Raw genomic sequence first — 16,744 nt, 5'->3', positions numbered from 1 at the left:
CTGGATTGAAAGTTTAGGTGCTATGGAACCTAGAGGAATTAACATTTATAGGGATCGTGCATGTTTTTTTGTAAAGGGCATTGGATATTGTTTAGAAGCAGATAATTTCATTGTTCTGAGGAACACAAGTTGTTGTGAATCACCTAACGTACTAAACAATCATGATCTGCAAGATGGAAACTGTACATGTTGAAAATATGAACAATATTTTGGACCTGGTACTGCCCCTGCTTTCGCAGGTAACACAATGTGATGGTATTGTCCGCGAGGACCATGGCCATTTAAGTTCAAGCATGTTTATGTGTAGGGATGTCTCCTGGGGCGTCCATAGCGCCTTGATGTGTAACTGGTCCAAGTGAGCGCCACATCCCTTTAGCGGACCAGTGTCTTGGTGGGTGTAGGGTCCTGGAAAGTCTTCCCTCTCCTGATGTTGGATTTGGTTACCCACCACTGGAGCTGCAAGTGCAAAGGGGGGTTATCTGAACCTTGGTTTGTGACAAGCTGGAGGAACTCCTGCAGCGGCCTCATGTGTAGCCTGCAGTGTGGGATTAAAAGGATGCACAATGCCATTGTTCCGAGTAGCTGCATGCATTGTTGCACCATTTTGATTTTGTTCGGTGTAAAGGATTGCAGCCGAGCGTTGAGGGCGTTTATCCTGTCGCTTGATGGGCACACTCTTGTGGCTTGTGTGCTTCTTGGATGGCCGTAAGAAGGATTTTTTGTAATTGATGGCGAAACCCAGAGTTTGCAGTCGGTCCACCGTCGCTGCTATTGACTACAGTGCTCCCTCCCTTGATGGAAATCTTACGAGCCAGTCGTCTAAATAAAGGTAGACATGGTGCCCTTGTTTCCGCAGACTGGCCGACACTGCTGCGAGGCACTTTGTAAAGGTGTGTGGTGCTGACTTCAGTCCGAATGGTAGGGCACTGTATTGATAGCGCTGGATTCCAACGATGAATCAGAGGAATTCTTGGTGCCCCGGATAAATGGGTATGTGGAAATATGCGTCCTGGAGGTCTGGGGACGCGAGCAAGTTGTGGTGCTGCATAGCCTCTATGACCTGTTGTAAAGTGATCATGGTAAACTTTTGCCGTTTTATTAACTTGTTTAACCTTCTGATATCTAGAATGGGACTCCATTTCCCATCCTGTTTGCGGACTTCAAAGCGTTGAGAGTACACTCCCTTTCCCATTTGATGTTTGGGGACCTTTTCTACAGCTCTTTTTTGTCGCATAAGATGGACTTCCTGCAGGAATGTGGCATTGTGCGCCTGCGGTTGGGGGTTTGGTTGTATGGGGGTGGAGCTCATTTGAATTGTAAAAGGTGTTTGTAGCAGACCACATCGAGCACCCACCTGTCCGTTATTGCGTCCCAGACCCGGAGAATCTGGAGATCATCTCCGCCCAGTGCGCCAGGTGTATAATTGTCATTGCTGCGGTTTTCCCTGCCGCCCCCTTTGGGATCTAGATGGTTTACGTCGCTGGGTCTGCCGGAAGTCCTTCGACTCGTGGTACCCCTGCTATGCTCTTTTGTAACCCTGTAAGTAATACGTTGAACCCTTATGGAAGGCTAGGAGGCTGTTTATGTGCTGCCTGATGCTCCCCTGAATTGACGAAAATTGTGTCGGTTCTGTTGGGATGTTAGCGACCGGACTGTTGGTGTCCATTTTTATTGCTTTTACGGCCTTGTTGATTTCTGCCCAAATAGCTCCTCCCCCTCGAATGGCATGTCTACCACTTTGGGTTGGACATCGGGCCGGAAGTCCGTACAGCGGAGCCAAGCCGCCCTTCCTAGAACTGCTCTGTTTGCCACTTGCTTAAAACCTGTTTCTGCCAGGTCCACTGCCATGGTGATCCCTATGTTGGATGCATCTTCGCCTTCCTTTAGTACAGCCTTTGCCTCCTTCTTCCGCTCCGGAAGGTGGTCTAGGATAGGTGACAGTTTATGCCACATTTCTCAGTCATACCTAGCTATGATGGCTAGGGAGTTAGCTGCTTTTACTATTGTGGCGCCTACGGCTAGCACCTTCTTCCCAAAGGCATCCTGTTTACGAGAATCATTGGTCAGGATCAAGTCCGTCTCTGATAACCCCAGTCTCAATGACAACTTGGGTCTCCTTTCACAGGGAGATTTCCCCCAACCCCCTTCCGAGAGGGCAGCCTGCAGAGGACAGATAGAACCAGTCAGCCTAGGGGCTCTGGTAAAAAGGCAGGAGCAACCAGCAGAGCGAAAGAAGTGGAAGAATGCAAAATACAATACATCAGTATTCCCTCCAATCCTTAAACGATATAGACCACACCCCACTCAGACAGTAACGTACAGTGATGTAGATGGAGGTGATGAACCTACTTGCAAGTACCTGCCGAATAGTCCAGGGAGTCAAGGGTAACCAGAGGAAGAAGAAAGTCCCAGAAAGTTCCAACAAAGTCTTCTTAGCAAAGGAAACCTGACCCGTACAGCACAAGGGTGCAATCTAGGGGCAAGACAGAAAGTCCAGTTCCAGTATGCAGGAAGTCCCAAAGGAAGTCTCTAAACCATTGATCGGACGGAATAAAATACCCAAAAAATCAAGTAAATCCCAAAAAGTCAAGATCAGTTCCAATGAACAAAAGGGTAAGAGAAACAAAGCAAAAAGCAATCCGAGGCAAAGATCCAAGGGTCCGCAGAAAAACCAGGAGGAGAATCTGATGACAAACCGTAACGACAACAGTTCAGGGATACAGAAGGAGCAGTCTGGGAAAACAGGAGCCAAGTTCAGGGGGAGTCAGGAGAACCGACCAAAGGAAAAAATGAGCGCAAGAAACAAGATGAGGATAATGCAAGAATAAAGGTCCGCAAAGCGAGAGCAAACTAGGTCAGGAGCCGGGAGGAGAACATGAAGATCACGATGCAGGAAAAGCGGTTTGCCGGGCAGAACGTGACGGTTAAGGAGCGCTGCCTGGCAAGTGGCAATTGCTTATATGCAGCCTCTTTCGGGTAGCGTTGGAAGAAACTTGACATGCGCAGAGTACAGGGTGTGATGGGAAACGTAGTCCACTAGGAACGCTGATGCGCTTGCTGCCCCAAACGCCACAGCAGCCACCACAGGTTAGGCTGCCTGGACCGTAAGGAGGGAGAAGCCATCGGGAGCAGGCAGAGCATGACAATTGTCTGTAATTACAGCACATTTTTGCTTGTCTGACTTTGCTTTCCGGCCTGACGTTGCCGAAACCACTTATTCGGGAGACAGTTGAGAGGAGAGATACTTCAGGGCATTGTCTGGAGGGTTATATTTCTTATCCAGGCGGCCTTTGACAGCCAGGATTGTGAACAATTTTCACCCCCTCCTGCCGTGCATTGTCAAGGATGGGAATGGAAACCACCGACTTTCTTCTTTTGCCCATGTGGTCAAATAAAAAACATTGTCTTCCACCGAAGGGCGGAGCCCAAACTCCTTGCGCATTCCATCACGACTGTGCAGTAGAACCCTTTGATGTCATCCGGCGGGGATGGTTTTGCTGATTCCTCCTCCTGGGAAAATTCCTGGCGGGGAATCTGTGTCCCGATCGTCCTGTCTTGGCGTATTAGAGGAGGATGTGGTGTCCTGGGGCTGGTCTGTATCTGTACCAGTTAGTTCTCCTTCTTCCAACACCGATTGAGTCGGTGTATGGGTCCTCTTGCGGGATGACAGAAGTGGAGCTGGACAATTGCTTCTGTTTCTCCGGATCGGCCTTAGTCTTGCAGAAGGTGGTGGTGATGGAGGAAGATTGCGTTTGCAATCGTTCTTTCGAAGAGTACACTGACCTTGTCTGTGAAGTGGATCTAGCCCTGGAAGGCGAGGACCTTGTCGACCTTTCCTTTGATGCCGACCTTGGCCTGGAAGGAGGCTCCGGTGGACAGGAGGGTAGGGGTGGCAAGGCTGCAGCTCCTGGTCTTGTCAGTGCTGCATCCAGTTGGGTAATGACCCATTGTAGTGATGAGGACTTGTAGAGACAGTAGGGCCTGCGGGTTAGTGAGCATCGCCCTTATGTCTGCTTGCTGGAACTGTAGTGTGTTGGTGGGAGGGTTCTGTGGACGGCCCCAGGGTCACGTCCTGCTGTGCTTGGTGTGGTGGAGAACTTCCCCTTTTGTGGAAGTCGCCTTGCTGAATATGCTTCCCCGGTGTAGATGGTTTGGATGAGGCTTCGTTCTGCTATATAACCGACTGCTCAGAGTCTGATTGTTGGTTCTGCACCTCAAAATCGGTATCCATCGGATGTTGTAAGTTATCCTCCAGAATGATCTCTGTATATTGAATTGGAGACACCTGGGAGATATGTGCTTGTGGGCTGTCCTCCACGATCGTTGGTTGCTCTTCTTGTGGGGGTTGTTGCTGTTGCTCCTCCATTGACTGGGCTGCCGACGGCTGGGTCGTTGCTGAGGGCGTTGTTGACATGGGTGTCTTTGCTCCTTTTATGGGCCTGGGGAGTGTCTGTCTCTGCCTCCTGAGAGCCCTTCTTCGACAATGTATACGTTTGCATCAACGAGCTTGATTTTCTAGTTGACGAGCCAGATTTTTGTGAGTGGGACTTATGTATTTTAGGCATGGACGCGCCTGACTTCTGAGAGGATGTTGATGAGGTAATCTTGTGATGTTTTGAAGGGATACGATGTATCGCCGTTGACGGGCTGGACTTTTGAGAGGTAGTTAACGAGGTGGCCTTGTGCTTTGAAGGCAGGTCCGGGGATTTGTGCTTGGAGAAAGGATCCCTGGCAGGTGTGCTTGGCTTCCGAGTTGTCGTCGCTGAGACGGCTTTGGTCCACAAGGAAGCTTTCGTGGTTGACGAGGCAAATTTTGTGGTGGGCCGACCGACGGGTTTGTTCCTTCCACGACCTCTGCTCCCCTTCCATGGACGGTGGTTGATTATGTGCTCCTCGTTAGCGCAGTGTTTATGCGACTCTGAAGGGGCCGTCAACGTGGTCTTTGAGGATTGGGCGTCACCCTCTCTCCCGGACCTTGAACTACAGTCTTGGTGCTCTGCCCCCATCAGCGACTTCTTCACCGGTGACGGTCATTTTTGGCGGGCAATGTCAGTTCACCTGTACCTTTCGATCTCTCCCCTGCTGACTGCTCATAGCCGTGGGATCTTTTGTGCTTCTTACCCGGCCGTTCCTCCGACTGGGCCCTCCCCTTCGACCACGGGTATTTTTCGGCAGGAATGGCCACGTTTCTGGTCGACTCTACATTGGAGGGTTATTTGGGATAATTTCCCTTGTTTAACCAATAACTTCTATGCCCATCTTTAAGGGTCTCGGAACTAAGATCACTGCAGATGGTGCATCCCTCTGCAGTGTGATGTGGGTAAAGACAGTAAATACAGTCAGAGTGTTGGTCCCCTTCATAAACGTTCTTAAGGCCACAAGTGCCACAGGGTCTGAAGAGGGGTCTCTTTTTGCCCTCCATCCCTGGAGAACAAAAAATCATTTTCACCTTTTGAGAGGAAGATTGGCTTTCCTTGAGAAGAAAGTCCTTTAGGTTGACATTTAGAAGAAAATATCTTGTTTGCACGAACAGTGTTGAAACAGAGGACTGCTTCAGCTGAACACACAGTTAGAATGTGAAGGGAAGTGAAGGGTCTAATCTATTGTTACTAGAGGACCCATTGGTTGGGACCAAAAGCACCCATAACAAGGGTGTTAGGCTGTACAATTTTCTTGCCTAGGGCAAGGGGAAACAAAAATGAACCGAGGATTCCAAGCCTGACGACAGGGAATAGTCAGCATGTGAATCTATGAAAGATCCAAATGCTGGAGAATGCCACTATGGGCCTCATTATAAGTATGCTGGTATCGTGTAGTAAATACGCAGAGATACCACCACAGAGATTTTCCATTACCACCACTTGGTGCAGTTGGATTACCGCCGGATTACAAGTGTTGGTAGACAGTGTTAGTCCCCATTAATTGGAGTCAGGACACCAGGGGGATTTCGGGGGAATTACTACTTGCTGTAATTCCGAAGGAAGGTAATTCCACCGATTTGGCATTTTTTTGCCTGTAAAGCGCAGACATTACCTCTAGCATTCTGTTTTTCCTCCGACTTCCCTCCAAAGCCATAGTTTGGTGGTGTGGTAATGTGGAGGTAATGCAGTGGTTAGCTCTGCATTACCACCGTTTTTGGCCACACCACCAAACTCGTAATGAGGCCCCATGTGTTGAAATACATTACATGAATTATTTGTAAAATACATTACATGAATTATTTGTAAAATCATACTTTGTTGAAACACGTTGCATGAATGGTCTGTAAAAAAAAAGTTACTTTAGAAAATACACTTACACTGAGCGAAACTTTATTTTAAAAAAACACAATTATTTGTTGTCAATGTGGGATTATTGAACGTCATAATTTGCATAATTTGCATTTAAGTGGTTGGAAGGTTAATCTGGGTGGAGTGCAAATAGGTTCTACATTAGTTATGATGGGCATTCTATTTTTCGGATTATTCACAGGTCTGGGTAGCCAAGGACTTTACCCATGAGCACTTGAAGTTATTGAAAGAGTTACAAAAAGAAAGTATTTAATAAAATAAGCAGTGCTTCCTAACCCATTTATTGAAGTTAAGAAACACCACAAGACCGGTTATGAAATTCTGAGAGCCAACACATCTTACCTTACACAAAACAACAAAAACAAAACACCCAACAGCACCCTCTCTTCCCATCACAGCCCAGAGAGAAAACACATACATGATCACCAAACCACAAATTCCACAGCTGCCAAACAGAGCCAACATTTTACCCATCTTCAAAGATGACACAAAGATAGGACCACTGCTTGGGAACACTGCAAGCACACAAATAAACTGCACAAGTATGCAAAAGGCTGTTTAAGCAATCCCACAATCAATGGCCAGAAAACAGGCATTCATGGTAACTAAACCAACATGGGTGTTGAAGATGGTCACTAGACCACAGACCACCTCCACCCTCCCTGGAAGGAAACCACTCAAAATGCACATTTTTTACAAATATGGGACAGACTGTAGTCTGCGCAAAAGGCAGATGTTGCTCTTTACAGATGTTGCATAATGTGTCATTATAGTTTGCAGCTATCGGGGGCAATGTGCTTGTCTTGGCAGCAAGACAGCACTGAGAAGCATGGGTGTGATACCAAGTTCTGCACTTAGAGGCTGGCCTCCAGCATGAAACATGCTATAAAAGCCCATTTAAATATGTATTTAACCAAATACAGCACCTAAGAACAGGTGAAGGCTGGGTAGCACTTTAAGGAAGATAAAAGAAACAGGGAGCTAATCTGTTCACACAAGAGTAGTGAATACCGAATTCATCAGGTGATCATCATACTCCTAAGAATAAATACAATGTCATCAACATTTGACCACGCTTCTTTAACAAAAATAAGTTTATAGCTTTGTGAAATTGCAATATTAATGAGCGACCCGCAGTTAGTGAAACAGGAGACATATTTGCAGATGACCGAGGAATCAGAGGGGGTCCTGTCGCTAAGCAACAATAAAAAAAAAGTCTTACCTTTGTTGTATTGGCTCAACGCAACAGACAGCTGTTTGTGAGTCGTGCACTCAGATTCACAGATTAGAGTCTTCAACAACGGCTGAATATCCTCTATTCTATGTTTAACACTTTCACAGCGCATTCTCCTGAGGAAATCAGTGTTAAAGATGGTGCCTGACCTAAATCAAGAAACAAAAACAATGTGGGCATTAGTAGTGCTACAAAAGGAGGTCAATGCTGTGCACAGCTAACTTTGGACTGGGTTTTTTTTTTAATTTTATCAAGCAAGGTTCAGTCTAGCAAAGGAAACCTTCCCCGAAAACCATTACATAATGTTATAATTTGGCAATGAATTATAATGTGCTTGCTCTCAAACAGGTCTGTGTGTAGCATGCTACAAGACACCAAAATAAAAGGAAATTAAAAGATGAAGAGGAAGGGTATGACTTCAGAGAGGAAAATAGGAGCAGGACACTGACCCAGACCACTGAATCCATGCTGATGTGACAACCATAAAACCATCCCCTTTGAAGTCCATGGCTACCTGGCAAACACAATTTAGATCGCAACAACCCACAGGTTGAATCTGGAAGCATTCAGTCTATGGGTGGCCACCCAAAGGGTTGAGTGTGTGGGCCTGTGATAGTGTACTGAGAGAGAGCTTCAAGTCCCAATTTAACACATGGCTTTATATCCTTATCTTGTCAAAAATTGGGATGAGTTCCAAAGCCCAAAAGAAGACACCTACAAAAGTAGAAACGGAAGGATGTTCTTCTAGACCTTGCACTCTTCCAAGACCTGTTTGGATGGCAAAGCTCTACAGGCACTTGCAAACACCCAACTTCAAGTGACCATCCATCGGGGACTCTTTATACCGTACTTTGAGAATGTGGGACAGCTGAGTCGCAAGCTCTCAACATTTCCCAACTCTTATCTCAGGAAAGTATTACTTCCCTGACCCTGCGCAGACCCGACGGAAGCAGATAAGTAAAACACCAAGAGTGCTGGCAACCAGAAGGCTGAGCTGGCTTCTCAAAGTAACATTGGTACATGGAGGACTCTGTCTCTTACCTGAACTGCCTACACTAGCCAGGATGCGTACATTCAGCAGCCTTAATAGCTGCAGCATACACAACTTCACATGGAGATGGTCCTCTTTGGGATCACCAATTGATGTGCAACAGTCCTCCTTGGTTGAATATTCTCTGTCACCACCAGGGCCTTCACTGCATCAACGCGACTGCAATCGCTGACCTATCAGCTTGCTGAACCCCACTCTTGTCAATCAGCCAAAGATAACTAAACCACAACAGGCACATTGATCGCATTACATTTGGAAAGGAAATCGAGCAAACCCAATGGGAATTAATATCTGTAAAATTGGGCGCTAGTTTTAAAGTACCTCTCTTGTACAAACTGTCAATCTGTGTACCCAAAGGTCGCGGCTGACCTCTGGCTTTGTGGTTGGACCCAACAAGTAGGGTGAAAACAAAACATATTTTAAGATACTATCTAAACTGGATTAAGTACCCGTTACCTCCATCAGTGCATTGACTTGACTTCTAAGAGCTATACAGCATTTTCTCATAACTTTTGAGCTGTCATTCCTTAGTTCAAGGTAATACTGTCAATTAATATACTTTATTTTGGCAGCAGGCCACAACAGTATATTTAAAAACAATTCTCAGTCAGTGTTGGGGAGAATTCTCATAAATGGCCGATTTCCCTTACCTAATGAGTCCCTCAGCAGCTTTGCTGGATTTCTATGGTTTATTTATTTCACCTGGTAAGAGTGTGAGCCTTTTTTCCCACTCTTACATGTGTTCTGCTGTGTGTGTTTTTACTTGTGTGTGATCTTCGGCACTGGAGCCTCACCTACTCCATGAGCACCAAGTTGTATGTGTGTTACACAGCACCTTCAATGCAGTGACGCAGGGTTGTCTTTGAGACTTCCCACCGACTACATTTTTCCGGGGCTAACTACTGTCCCCCAGAAACAGGTAAAGTTGCCATTAACATTATATAGTCACTTTAAACCACAGACCCAGTACACCCCATATTACACGGAGTATTGGAAAGGGTTAACTCTTATCCCCTTTTGTTTGTGCCTCTTGGAGCCTTGTTTCGCTCCCTTAACATTAAGATTTAGCTGGTGGCAGTGGTATCTACCCTAACTATTCTAACGCAATTGTATTATATAAACGTGGTATTGTTTTAGGCTATTATATAAGCCTCGAACAGAAACCCGCTTTACCAAATACATTTTATTTTGGTTCCGGCTGGGTTTATTCGCCATTTCTTTCTCGTGTTTCTCTCTGCGCGCCAAACCGGGGATGACTCCTTTGTTCGCTGTCTTTTCGCGGGCTTCTGCAAAGAAGCCCTCCTTAAGGCGCCAGATAGTCTAGGTAGGCAGGATATGAGGGAGGGATCTTCGGACCCCTGCCATGGGTTCCCTTGGTAAACCAAGTCGCACTCTTGGTCTGACTGGCTAAGGGGACTGGCCTTGCCAGGCCAGCCACCCTGCTGTGTAATTGACAGCCAGGCTGTATGAATGGGGGAAAAACTGCATAAAAAGCAGGTCTCTGGGACTGGAAAGACAGAGTCACCACTGGAACGAAAGAACCAACGAGGAACTGGAAGAAGAGGACCCCGACCACTACTGAACCACCCGGTGAAGCCCTGCTGCAAGTCCGAATCGCCAGAATCCGACGACAGAGAAGATCCTCCAGGAAACTTCTTCCCTTGAGCTGGTGGGACCAACCAGTTCGACCAAACTACAAGCCAGGACCACTCCGCTGGTCGAATTCGCTGTACAGAGCTACAGTGGGCCAGATAGCCAGGAAAGTTGGACCCTGCTTGGGTTTTTAAGGAACGCACCTTTTATTCGTTGTTTTGCTCTGCTGCTGGTTTCTTCCCTGGGTTGCGCAGGACCATCAAGTCTACCTACTTCTTGTCAGTCCGACAGCCGCTTCAGGAACCGTGAGCCTGCCGGAACCACCAGGAACGTCTGCCTCAGCTACAGCTCCCTCTCCGTTTTAAGGTACTGTGCAAATCCGGTTGTCCGTTTCGTTCAACCGCGGTGAAAGTGTTTGAAATCTTTCTCCAATCCGAGGGCTTGTCCTTCTCTTCTCTTTCAACTTTTCTACCAACCAACTTCGTCCGGAATCTGTGCCACAAACTTTACAGCAAACTAACCTGAACTGTGTGATCTTGAGCAAAAGACTTTTGACCCATTGACTTTGGCCCTAAGCCTTTTCTATCTGATCTCCTCACTGTAGTCTCTCTTGTTCAATTGCCCCGAGTACTTACCTGTTGGTTTTGCCTAATTTCTTATAACTTGGTCTTTCCCTCCCTTTTAAATTGCTGGAGTGCCATTTTGCTCCCACTTCATTTTGTGAGCTTAACTTGTCTGGAGGGAAGTGGTGTGGTGTATTTATGATTGTGATTTTTAACTTGCTTAGAATAGTGAAATGTTATACAACTGTTGAGTAAATAAATATATATTCTTTTACTTAGAATCCTTCAGTCAGTGTTTGCCTGAATCATAGTAATTGCTGTCCTTTGTGTAACTATTTGTACTGCTCACTTACTCTTGAGATAAGTCTGGCTGCTCAGCTACTGCTACCACTATAACTGTGTAGTACAGGCTTGTACCAAAAGGTAAAATTGTACTGTCACTTGTAGTCTTTATTGTGTGTAGTGTTCCCAACTGCATATAATTCTGCCTAACAGGCAGTATCCCAACAAATATACGTAACATGATAGGTCAACAATATAGGATTTAAAAAGCAATATACAGGGATTCCAAGATGGCCGTGATGCTTGTAGCACGTGACCAACAATCTCCCGACCCACGGGGCTGTAACCGCACCAGAATAAGTACTTGAAAGCCCTCCCCAGGCTGGAAAAGCACTGCAAGCAACCCCGGAGGCAAGCAGATATAAAAGGAAGCTCTGGCACTCACCCCCGAATTCAATAACCGCAGCGGAGACCTGCAACGCCGAAAGCAGAGCCCAGCAGGGAGGACCCCAAGCCTGAGCCAGCCAGCTACATCGGCGCCTTGAGGAACGGCAGTAGCAGAGGTCAAGAGGGACAGAAATTATAAGTTACTCACCGTAGTGACTAACGTACTCAGTCTATAGTCCCCTTTCCTCCATATTGCATGGGGCGTCCCTCGCGAGGGACGGGAGACGGAACCTTTTTCACCAGAAAAATCTACTTCCCCTCTAAATTCAGAGGTGCGGCCCTGGGAGCATGCGCTGCCCTGACTCCGCCACACCTCAGTCCCCAAAGACGCGTCGACAATAGAGATACTATTGCCTAATGACACCATATTATTAGGGGGGAGGATGGTGGGACGTATGGAGGAAAGGGGACTATGGACTAAGAGTACGTTAGTCACTACGGTGAGTAATTTATAATTACTCTTACGTCCCGTCCCCTTTCCATTACTCTGCATGGGTGATTACAACTGAATGTAGCCCCAGGCTGGAGAGGAGACCTTCCTTAAGCAAACGGCATCCGGAAGACCACCTGTCTGAAAGCCGCATCGGCTCTGGAGCCAGCATCCAAACAGTAATGCTTGCAGAAAGCCGAGGGACTGGCCCATGTGGACACCCTGCTTATGACCTGCCAGGGGGCATGGTGCTGAAAAGCGATGGCCGTTGCATTGGTCCTGACCGCGTGGGCGTGCATGTTCATTGGAAGGGGACTATGCTGGACCTCGTACGCTTCCTTGATGGCCGAGACCATCCAGCGGGAGATGGAGGCCTGATAGCTTGCCCTGGTGCCTCCAAAGGTGATGAACAGGGCGTCTGACTTGCGGAAGCCCTTGGTCCTGTCTAGATAGAATTTCATGGCACACCTGATGTCCAGGCAGTGCAGAACTTTCAGAGGCTCGTCCTTCGGGTCCGCAAAGAACGTGGGAAGGACGATCTCCTCGTTTAAGTGAAAAGCTGATGGCACCTTAGGTAAAAATACAGGATGGGTCCGCAGGACCACCTTGTGCTTGTGAAAGGTGGTGTACGGCTCTGAGGCGACTAGGGCCTGGATCTCGCTGACACTGCGCGCCGACGTGAGGCCGACTAGTAGGGCCGTCTTGATGGTGACCAGCCTGATGTCCTCAGTCACCATAGGCTCAAAAGGCTTGTGCGCGAGGGAGCCCAAGACCAGATTCAGATCCCCAAACGGAGTGGCTTCCTGATGGGCAGGTATAGCCTAGCGAGGCCAGCCAGATGTGTCCTAACGATCGGGTTGGAGGAGAAGACCGCTTCCTGCGAGTTCCTGTAGGCCCCAATGGCTGAGAGGTATGTGTGGCAAGTGTCCACCTGCACGCCCGAGTTGGCGAGGTGGGCTGAGAATGACAGCACGTCGTCCAATGAGCAAGCCAGCGGGTCGATGTCCTTGGAGTGAGCCCAGTGGCAGAACCTAGTTCATTTACTTTTATACTGGGCTCTGGTAGCCTTGCTCCTAGCCCCTTGGATGATCTCCAGATTGGCTTGAGATAGGTTGAGGTGGCTGAGCGTTACCTGCTCAGGAACCACGCTGTGAGGGCCAGCTTCTGGGGGGCGGGTTGGAGGACCCTGCCCCCCCTGCTGTGTCAGATGATGTGCTGGGCCTGTCGGGAGGTGGAATGGGGGGACTGATGAGAAGCTGAACAGCTCTGAGAACCATAGCCTGGCTGGCCACCATGGAGCTATCGGAATGAGGTTGATCTGGCGAGACTCCTTGAACTTGCAGAGTACTCTGTGAATCAGTGGAGTGGGCACGAAGGCGTATGCCGACATGCCGTTCCACTGGATCCACAAGGCGTCGCCTAGGGAGCCTAGGCCCTGCCCCTGCAAGGAGGCGAGCTGGGGGCACTTCTTGTTGTGCCTGGTGGCAAAAAGATCCACCTGAGGGAAGTGTTACGCTCACCTGGTTCCCACGGGGACGTCGATCTGGACCGGCCTGGTGCCACGTAGAGCCGAGATGACTGACTGGACACCCCCACTTACTTCGTTTGTCGGCTCGTATGAAAATCTTTCTTCAAAGGAGAAAGGGAATTAACCTCCCGTAATTCGAGCGTTAACCCACCTTCCCCTCCCGTTGTCTGCCCACTGACCACTCCCGATGTTCCCTCTTGTTCTCACCTGATGGTTTAGAAAGGTGGGCTCTCGATCCTGCATCGAGCGCAGGGGCGCGTAGACGACCAGTTACTTCACTGGCGTGGAGGAATTGGTGAGTTCCAGTATTGACTCTAGGATCCAATAGTTTGTAAGAGTTCAAATGTCTGATCTTCACTCTTTCCGATTCCTTGTAGGTTGCCGACTTAATCACCACAAAGAGTCCAAAGGGCAGTTGGTGAGAGTCAGGTAAGTCTATAGTGGTTTTCCCCTTAGGAGCCGGGGTACGGCGATGATGCAGAGTTAACAGCGCCGACCCGATATGAGGTGAGTACCCCCTGCGGTAAATCAGGTAAGTCTTTGGGGGGTTGCTTGTAATGTCCAGTGGTTTCCCCTTAGGGGCCGGGGTGCGGCGGTGATGCAGAGTTAACTGCGCCGACCCAAGATGAGGTGAGTACCCCCCGTGGTAATCCGGTAAGTCTTTGGGGGTAGTTTGTATTGCCCTTTTGCATTCCCGTGCTCACCTGGCTTTTCTTGTCCCCTTAGATATCGGAGAGCGGTGTGGAAATGCAGAGTCTGCGATAGAGTGAGGAAAAGCTGCACTGGATGGTGAGTGCAGCGCTGCGCTGCGAGGTGCGTGACGATGCGCGTGTGATGACTCCTTCTTCAAGATCGACGGCGCGATGGATCAAGAATTCAGGTAAGGTTTCAAGTTTGAACCTCTTCTCCTTCTTTCTTTTCGTTTCCAGGTGGTCCAGGACTGAAGCGGGAGTGGCTGAAGAATGGAAAATGCTGGAGGCACGGTGAGCGTTAAGCTGCTGAATGCAGAATAACGCGAAGCACGTGTGGCTGTCCGGGCGTGCTTTAAATAGCCTAGGAAGAAGTCCCAGGTAAGTATTCTTCCACAGCCCCCACCCGAGAAAAAGGTAGTCCCTTAGGTAAAATACTCCCTCCTAAGCCCCATTTGGCTTGTGGCTTCGTGCAGCATGGTCTGCACCAGGTGAGTATGCAGCATGGTCTGCATTAGGTACGTTTTCTGTAATTAGCCTGGCGCCCATGGCGCCAGGACTGACTTTATCCTTATGAGCCTGGCGCCATAGGCGCCAGGACTGCACCCAAACAGCCCCTAACTGGGGTTTTTGGGCATGCTTTAAATGGCATGATGCCTGCTTCCGGGGTTGCTGGGCCTGGTCTGGCTTCCCGGGGGCAGGCATCCTGACCAGAAGCCCCAACAGTGGAAGATCTCCTGTGCAACAAGGTCGTTCAGCTGCCACTCAGTTGTCCGCTCCCAACCTGCGGAGCCTGTCCGCTTCCAGGTTGGATTCCCCCGGAAGGTGCACTGCCGTAAAGTAGAAGTCGTTCTCCAAGGCCCATTCCCACATGTTGACCGCCAGTCTGCACAGGGCAGGGGACAGAGAGGTCATCCAGGGTAGCTACCCAACCCTCTAGGGAGGAGTCTGTGGTAATCGTCACCTGAGAGACTGGGGGCCAGAAGGGCTTGCCCGTCCGCAGGTTGTAGTCCCTGGACAACCGTGTGAGGTCCGGGTGGGAGAGATGGGTATCTTGATAATTTCGGCCTGAGGGCCCCTCTCCTGGTTCCATGATGCTGCGAAGTGTAGCTGAATCCTCTGCATTCTGAGTCTTGTATGGGGGACCGCTGCAAAAAGGCCCAGCAGATGCTGGTACCACCAAGCCGATGTAGCGCACCTGCTGAGAAAGTGGGACGTGGCCCTCCTGATGGCCGCGATCTTGTCCTCCGAGGGGAAGACCCTGTCCGAGCGCGTGTCCCAGATGAGGCCCAGGAAGGTCAGTGACTGCGTGGGTTGCAGTTGTGACTTCTTGAGATTGAGCGAAAAGCCCAGGTCGTGTAGCGTGTTCATCAGTGCCTGGGAGGAGTGGTGAACTGCTTCTTGAGATGTAGCCCTGACGAGCCAGGGTATATATGGAGGCCCTGAGCCCGGAGTAAGACAGCCACTGCCTTCATGAGTCTGGTAAAGACCGTGGGGGCCGAGTTGAGGCCAAACAGGAGGACCTTGTATTGAAAATGGCAGCCCATGATCCTGAACCATAGGAAAGACCGATGGGGTTGCCAGATCGGGACATGCAGATAGGCGTCCTTCAGATCCAGGGAGCACATCCAGTCTCCCTTGCTTAATGTCTCCACAATAAAAGCTGGCGTCACCATCTTGAACCTCTGGAGAGGTAAGGAGAGGTCGAGGGTGGAAAGGTCCAGAACAACTCTCATGCTAGCCTGGTTCTTTTTCTGAATGTCGAAGATCCTGGAGTAGAAGCCGCTCGGAGGCTGGGAATTCCTCCACGGCCTGGCTCAGGACGAGCAACCGAATCTCTGCCAAAAGAGTTGCTGTCCCAACTTGCGGAAGAGGAGGAGAGGAGGGAGGAGAGGCAGGAATAGGTAGACGGTACCCCGGAGGATACTACCGACATGATCCAGGGGTCCACGAAGTTCTGTCGCCAAAAGTGTGCGTGAAGAGCAAGCCTGCCCCCCACTGGCGACACATGGACCCGAGTGGGTCTGTCATGGCTTCTTAACCCTCAGAGGCAAAGGCGGAGGAGGGGGACTGGAAAAAGCCCTTGCCCACCCCCCCCCCCTGTTGATACTTGCGCCGACTAGGGGTCGGCGAGCGTTCCGGCTGCCTAGATCTTCGTTTCTGGAAGCCGCAGAAGCCTCCAGATGAGCGCCCCTTATCCAAGCGTTGCTGGGACCGTGAGTACGGTTTGGGCGTGGTCTTTGTCAGAATGGATAAAGACTTAGCCGTCTGAGAGCTATTCTTCTTGTCCAGCTCCTCGTCGGTGCTGGAGTGAAAGATGTCACTGTCCTCGAAGGGCAGGTCCAGAATACGGTCCTGGACATCCAGGTTGAACGTGGGTGCCCGGAGCCAAGCCATCCTTCTCATGTCCATGGCAATAGAGATGGCACGTCCAGAGGTATCAATATGTGCCAGAGTGGACTCCATGATATCCTGAGCCACGAGCTTGGCTTCGGCTAGACCCGCCTTGAAGTGTGATTGGCTGTGGGTGGGGAGTTCCGGGAGGAAGTCTGCAATTTCCCGCCATAATCTTTAGTAAGTGGCTGCCAGCATGGCATCTGTGTTGGCCTGTCGTAGGTGCAAGGAAGCATTGGAATA

At 49.3% G+C, this 16,744-nt stretch overlaps 1 protein-coding gene across 4 annotated transcripts in view; it reads right to left on the bottom strand.

Annotated features, from left to right (window-relative positions):
- Window positions 1-16,744, bottom strand: part of TRMT1L (tRNA methyltransferase 1 like) — a 1,318,548-nt gene that overhangs the window by 162,002 nt on the left and 1,139,802 nt on the right. For all 4 annotated transcript variants that reach the window (XM_069641040.1, XM_069641039.1, XM_069641041.1 and 1 more), the window contains one exon: window positions 7,513-7,673. In XM_069641040.1, coding sequence (XP_069497141.1) covers window positions 7,513-7,673 — 161 coding nt within the window. The remainder of the gene's footprint in view (window positions 1-7,512; window positions 7,674-16,744) is intronic.

The sequence above is a fragment of the Ambystoma mexicanum genome, chromosome 1q (assembly GCF_040938575.1).
Source record: "Ambystoma mexicanum isolate Mex_15411 chromosome 1q, UKY_AmexF1_1, whole genome shotgun sequence".
In the NCBI taxonomy this organism is placed as follows: Eukaryota; Metazoa; Chordata; class Amphibia; order Caudata; family Ambystomatidae; genus Ambystoma; species Ambystoma mexicanum.
The sequence above is the reverse complement of the archived record's forward strand: the minus strand, read 5'-3'. Positions and strand labels throughout refer to the sequence as shown.